The sequence below is a fragment of the Procambarus clarkii genome, chromosome 13, assembly GCF_040958095.1.
Source record: "Procambarus clarkii isolate CNS0578487 chromosome 13, FALCON_Pclarkii_2.0, whole genome shotgun sequence".
Taxonomy (NCBI): domain Eukaryota; kingdom Metazoa; phylum Arthropoda; class Malacostraca; order Decapoda; family Cambaridae; genus Procambarus; species Procambarus clarkii.
In genome coordinates, this window is record NC_091162.1 from 18,113,932 (window position 1) to 18,121,431 (window position 7,500).

The 7,500-nt window shown below is 50.1% G+C and overlaps 1 protein-coding gene across 2 annotated transcripts in view; it reads right to left on the reverse strand.

The window, feature by feature from the left end:
* The window catches only part of LOC123752602 (centrosomal protein of 104 kDa), a 146,305-nt gene that overhangs the window by 76,947 nt on the left and 61,858 nt on the right, over positions 1-7,500 (reverse strand). For both annotated transcript variants that reach the window (XM_069323751.1, XM_069323750.1), the window contains exon 3: positions 5,123-5,287. In XM_069323751.1, the coding sequence (XP_069179852.1) occupies positions 5,123-5,287 (165 nt within the window). The remainder of the gene's footprint in view (positions 1-5,122; positions 5,288-7,500) is intronic.

Below are 7,500 nucleotides of genomic sequence, written 5' to 3' on the forward strand. Positions count from 1 at the left end.
AGGGAGAGAGAAGGAAATCAGAGTACCACAACCCAGAACCCTACAATCCCAGAGGGAAGTGGAGAACCCTCCTCAAACAGTGCAACAGCCACAGGGATTGGGGCACCACCCCCAAATTCTACCCAACAGACACCCAACCTGCCCCATCCCCTGTCAGCCCCCCACTAAGTACCCACCTAGGGCACCCTCCCCCCACCCACCCCCCTCCCCCCACTCACCCCCCTTCTCCCCCTCACCCCTCTCCCCAGGACCTCCCTTCTCCCCCATCCCCCATGCCCTCCCTTCTCCCACATGCCTTCCCGTCTCTCCCACCCCCATGCCCTCCCTTCTCCCCCTCCCCCCTAAGCCCCCCACTCTCCCCCACCCCACCTAAGTCTTCCCCTCTCCCCCACTCCCCTAAACCCTCCCCTCTTCCTCACCCACCTCAGCCCTCCCTTTTCCCCCACGCCCCCCAAGCCCTCCACCCTTTTCTCTCCCCCCAAGCCCCCCCATCTCCCCTATCCCCCACAGCCTCTCCTCCCCCCATGCTTCCCCAACCCTCCCTCTCTTACCCACCCCCTGTACCCTCCCCCTCTTATCCACCCCCTGTACCCTCCCCCTCTTATCCACCCCCTGTACCCTCCCCCTCTTATCCACCCCCTGTACCCTCCCCCTCTCCCCCACCACCCCAAGCCCTCCCTCCTCCACCAATCCCCCCGTGCCAGGTCCCCCCAGCTCCCACTCACCCCAGATCCCAAAGGTCCCCCCCAGAAAAGAAGCAGAAGAGAGTCAGTTTCAGGGTGATGTACTCAAACATAGATGGGATCACAAGCAAGACAAGTGAACTAAGGGAAAGAGCACAAGAAGTTAACCCAGATGTAATCGGACTCACTGAAACAAAACTCTCTGGAATCATAACGAATGCCGTGTTTCCCCAGGAGTATACAGTAATAAGGAAAGAGAGGGAAGGTAGAGGAGGAGGCGGAGTGGCCCTACTCATGAGAAGGGAATGGAGTTTTAAGGAGATGGCCATCCCGGGCTGTGAGGAGTTCAGAGACTACATAGCAGGCACCATAACAATGGGAGGACCAAGAATAGTAGTAGCAGTAATATACAACCCTCCACCAAATGACAGGAGACCCAGTCAAGAGTATGAAAACAACAACAAGGCAGTTAACACTATAATTGAGAGGGCAGCCTCTGCTGCCTGTAGAAATAGATCCCACCTGCTCATCATGGGCGACTTCAATCACGGAAAGATTGACTGGGAGAACAAGGAACCGCATGGAGGCGAGGATACGTGGAGAGCCAAACTATTGGAGGTGGTGACAAGCAACTTTTTAACGCAGCATGTCGGAGAACCCACAAGGATGAGAGGCAATGACGAACCAGCGAGACTCGACCTAGTCTTCACTCTGAACGACTCCGACATAAGAGAAATCGGTTTTGAGGACCCAGTAGGAATGAGCGACCACAGTGTACTGGTGTTTGAGTACTTGATTGAAGAAGGGTTATTGAACTCGAGGAGGGATACCGAAACCAAAAGGTTAGCATACCGAAAGGGAAACTATGAGGGGATAAGAAAATTCCTAACAGATATAGCATGGGAAACAGAGCTCAGGGGAAAGACGGCCCAAGATATGATGGATTACATCACGCAGAAGTGCAAGGACGCAGCAAACAAGTTTGTCCCAGTCCAAAAGGAAAACAGAGAAATGAAGATGAGAAACCCATGGTTTAATCAAAGATGTAGGCTAGCTAAGCAGCAAAGTAAAAGGGCATGGAGAAACTATAGGAATAACAGGACACTGGAGAGCAGAGAAAGATACCAGAATGCCAGGAATGAATATGTCAGGATGAGAAGAGAGGCAGAAAGACAATACGAAAATGACATCGCAAGCAAGGCAAAGACTCAGCCTAAATTGTTGCATAGCCACATTAGGAGAAAAACAACAGTAAAGGAACAGGTTATGAGATTAAGGATAGGGGCGGAAGGATTCACTACAAATGACAAGGAAGTGTGTGAGGAATTGAATAAGAAATTCCAGGAGGTCTTCACCTTAGAACAAGGAGAAATTCCAGAGGTAAGTGAGGGAATAGCTAACCAGGAACCACTGGAAGAGTTTGAGATTACCAGTGGGGAAGTAAGGAAGTGTTTACTAGAGTTGGACGTGACGAAGGCTATAGGCCCAGATGGAATCTCCCCTTGGGTTCTAAAGGAAGGAGCAAGAGAACTGAGCCTACCACTCTCCATAGTGTATAACAAATCACTGGCAACAGGGGAACTGCCAGATATTTGGAAAGCAGCTAACGTAGTCCCGATATACAAGAAAGGGGATAGACAGGAGGCACTGAACTACAGGCCAGTGTCCCTAACCTGCATACCATGCAAGCTGATGGAGAAGATTGTGCGAAAAAAACTAGTGGAGCATCTGGAGCGAAGGAACTTTGTAACACAGCATCAACATGGGTTCAGGGATGGCAGGTCCTGCCTCACAGGGTTACTTGAATTCTACGACCAGGCAACAAAAATAAGGCAAGAAAGAGAAGGGTGGGCAGACTGCATATTTTTGGATTGTCAGAAAGCCTTTGATACAGTGCCACACAAGAGGCTAGTGCGAAAGTTGGAGATGCAGGCTGGAGTGAGAGGGAAGGTACTCCGGTGGATAGAGGAATACCTAAGCAACAGGAGACAACGAGTCTGTGTGAGGGGTGAGGTCTCAGATTGGCGAGACGTCACAAGTGGAGTCCCGCAGGGGTCAGTCCTCGGACCTATACTGTTTCTGGTATATATAAATGATCTCCCAGAGGGTATAGATTCGTTCCTCTCAATGTTTGCCGACGATGCAAAAATTATGAGGAGGATTGAAACAGAGGCTGATAGTAGGAGGCTACAAGATGACCTGGATAGACTGAGTGAATGGTCCAACAAATGGCTGTTGAAGTTCAACCCGAGTAAATGCAAAGTAATGAAACTAGGCAGTGGAAACAGGAGGCCAGGCACAGGATACAGAATAGGAGATGAAGTACTTAATGAAACAGACAGAGAGAAAGATCTAGGAGTTGATATCACACCAAACCTGTCTCCTGAAGCCCACATAAAGAGAATAACGTCTGCGGCATATGCGAGGCTGGCTAACATCAGAACGGCGTTCAGGAACCTGTGTAAGGAATCATTCAGAATCTTGTACACCACATATGTAAGACCAATCCTGGAGTATGCGGCCCCAGCATGGAGCCCGTACCTTGTCAAGCACAAGACGAAGCTGGAAAAAGTCCAAAGGTATGCTACTAGACTAGTCCCAGAACTAAGAGGCATGAGTTATGAGGAAAGGCTGCGGGAAATGCACCTCACGACACTGGAAGACAGAAGAGTAAGGGGGGACATGATCACAACCTACAAAATCCTCAGGGGAATCGACCGGGTAAACAAGGATGAACTTTTCAACACTGGTGGGACGCGAACAAGGGGACACAGGTGGAAGCTGAGTACCCAAATGAGCCACAGAGACGTTAGAAAGAACTTTTTCAGTGTCAGAGTAGTTAGCAAATGGAATGCATTAGGAAGTGATGTGGTGGAGGCTGACTCCATTCACAGTTTCAAATGTAGATATGATAGAGCCCAATAGGCTCAGGAATCTGTACACCAGTTGATTGACGGTTGAGAGGCGGGACCAAAGAGCCAGAGCTTAACCCCCGCAAGCACAATTAGGTGAGTACAATTAGGTGAGTACACACACACACACACCCACCCACACACACACACACACACACACACACACACCGTAGACCACCAACATTCCCTGCCAGCCGCTCAACATTCCCAACATGCTACAATCAAAGACTTACCTGGAAACACTAAATACAGAGCTACAGCTATTTAATTAGTCTTAAGTCCGGTTAACTTTTTATCCAGATGATTTTTACCTTTGGTTTACCTTTGGTCTATTAATTACTCGCGTGTCAAGATTATATCTGGTATTTGATATCTGGTATACATATATTTTTGATATCTGGTGCTTGTATGAACGAGTAATAGTCATTTATTATTAATACTTTCTCTCTCACTGTTTAGCTGATATCCGGCTACTTTATGGTTGGATATCTTCATTATTCTACGGTTGGATATCTTTATTACTCTACGGTTGGATATCTTTATTACTCTACGGTTGATATATGGTTACTCTATGGTTGATTTATGATATCTGTTTACTCTATGGTTTCGTGTCTGATTTCTCTACGCTGATATCCAGTTACTCTTTGGTCGATAGCCAGTCTTGGTTCACATCCAGTCAATGTATGTTTATAACAGGTTATTGTGCAGATGATATCCAGTTAGTTTAGAGTTATAACAGGTTATTTTATAGTTGATATCCAGTTAATGTACAGTTATAATACGTTATCGTATTTACATACTGTTATCAACTTTCCCAATACAAAAAGACCTAATGTAGGTATATGATAACATGTTTGATATTCAGTTATTCGGTTGGCTTTTGGCAACCACACACCCAGCGGGCACGATATCTAAGGCTAACGTTCAAACAACGTTGGCTCACCCTCGCTATCATTAACGTAATGCTACTTCAGCGTATATATATATATATATATATATATATATATATATATATATATATATATATATATATATATATATATATATATATATAGTTATCATATAGGCTGATATCTGACCACAATAGTTAATGATTTAATAGTTTATCGAAGCTTTCCCCTAATTGTACTCTCTCTCTCTCTCTCTCTCTCTCTCTCTCTCTCTCTCTCTCTCTCTCTCTCTCTCTCTCTCTCTCTCTCTCACTCTCTCTCTCTCATCTCCTCTCTCTCTCTCTCTCTCTCTCTCTCTCTCTCTCTCTCTCTCTCTCTCTCTCTCTCTCTCTCTCTCTCTCTCTCTCTCACTCTCTCTCATCTCCTCTCTCTCTCTCTCTCTCTCTCTCTCTCTCTCTCTCTCTCTCTCTCTCTCTCTCTCTCTCTCTCTCTCTCTCTCACTCTCTCTCTCTCTCTCACCCTCTCTCTCTCAGTTCCTCTCTCTCTCTCTCTCTCTCTCTCTCTCTCTCTCTCTCTCTCTCTCTCTCTCTCTCTCTCTCTCTCTCTCCCTCTCTCTCTCTCTCCCCCCCCTACTTACGTATAAGGTGTTGGTGGGCGAGGATCTGGACCTTGGAGAGGTGGCATCTCTCCCGGAGCTGGAAGACCAGTTCCTGAGGGTAGAGACAGAACCTGGAGGATACCCAGCCCTTCACGCCCGGTCCCTGCTGCAACAGCTCCTTGGCCCGCCCTCCTTCATCCTCGCCTGCAACAGTGCAACACAGGGACACAGTGAGCATGATGATAGACCATGTGTCACATTGTATCAGCAACACCAGGTACATCAACACCAGGTACACCAACACCAGCAACACCAACACCAGCCACACCAACACCAGCCACGCCAACACCAGGTACACCAACATCAGGTACACCAACACCAGCCACACCAACACCAGGTACACCAACACCAGGTACACCAACACCAGCAACACCAACACCAGCCACACCAACACCAGCCACACCAACACCAGGTACACCAACATCACGTACACCAACACCAGCCACACCAACACCAGGTACACCAACACCAGGTACACCAACACCAGCCACACCAACACCAGCCACACCAACACCAGCCACACCAACACCAGGTACACCAACACCACCAACACCAACACCAGCCACACCAACACCAGCCACACCAACACCAGCCACACCAACACCAGCAACACCAACACCAGCCACACCAACACCAGGTACACCAACACCAGCCACACCAACACCAGCCACACCAACACCAGGTACACCAACACCACCAACACCAACACCAGCCACACCAACACCAGCCACACCAACACCAGCAACACAAACACCAGCCACACCAACACCAGGTACACCAACACTAGCCACACCAACACCAGCCACACCAACACCAGGTACACCAACACCAGCCACACCAACACCAGCAACACCAACACCAGCCACACCAACACCAGGTACACCAACACTAGCCACACCAACACCAGCCACACCAACACCAGCCACACCAACACCAGGTACACCAACACCTGCCACACCAACACCAGGTACACCAACACCAGGTACACCAACACCAGCCACACCAACACCAGCCACACCAACACCAGCCACACCAACACCAGCCACACCAACACCAGCAACACCAACACCAGCCACACCAACACCAGCCACACCAACACCAGCCACACCAACACCAGGTACACCAACACCAGCCACACCAACACCAGCCACACCAACACCAGCCACACCAACACCAGCCACACCAACACCAGCCACACCAACACCAGGTACACCAACACTAGCCACACCAACACCAGCCACACCAACACCAGGTACACCAACACCAGCCACACCAACACTAGCCACACCAACACCAGGTACACCAACACCAGCCACACCAACACCAGCCACACCAACACCAGGTACACCAACACCACCAACACCAACACCAGCCACAGCAACACCAGGTACACCAACACCAGCCACACCAACACTAGCCACACCAACACCAGGTACACCAACACCAGCCACACCAACACCAGCCACAGCAACACCAGGTACACCAACACCAGCCACACCAACACCAGCCACAGCAACACCAGGTACACCAACACCAGCCACACCAACACCAGCCACAGCAACACCACCAACACCAGGTACACCAACACCAGGTACACCAACACCACCAACACCAACACCAGCCACAGCAACACCAGGTACACCAACACCAGCCACACCAACACCAGCCACACCAACACCACCAACACCAACACCAGCCACACCAACACCAGGTACACCAATACCACCAACACCAACACCAGCCACACCAACACCAGCCACACCAACACCAGGTACACCAACACCAGGTACACCAACACCAGCCACACCAACACCAGGTACACCAACACCAGCCACACCAACACCAGGTACACCAACACCAGCCACACCAACACCAGGTACACCAACACCAGCCACACCAACACCAGCCACACCAACACCAGCCACACCAACACCAGGCACACCAACACCAGCCACACCAACACCAGCCACACCAACACCAGCCACACCAACACCAGCCACACCAACACCAGGTACACCAACACCAGGTACACCAACACCAGCCACACCAACACCAGCCACACCAACACCAGCCACACCAACACCAGGTACACCAACACCAGCCACACCAACACCAGGTACACCAACACCAGCCACACCAACACCAGCCACACCAACACCAGCCACACCAACACTAGCCACACCAACACCAGCCACACCAACACCAGCCACACCAACACCAGGCACACCAACACCAGCCACACCAACACCAGCCACACCAACACCAGCCACACCAACACCAGGTACACCAACACCAGCCACACCAACACCAGCCACACCAACACCAGCCACACCAACACCAGCCACACCAACACCAGG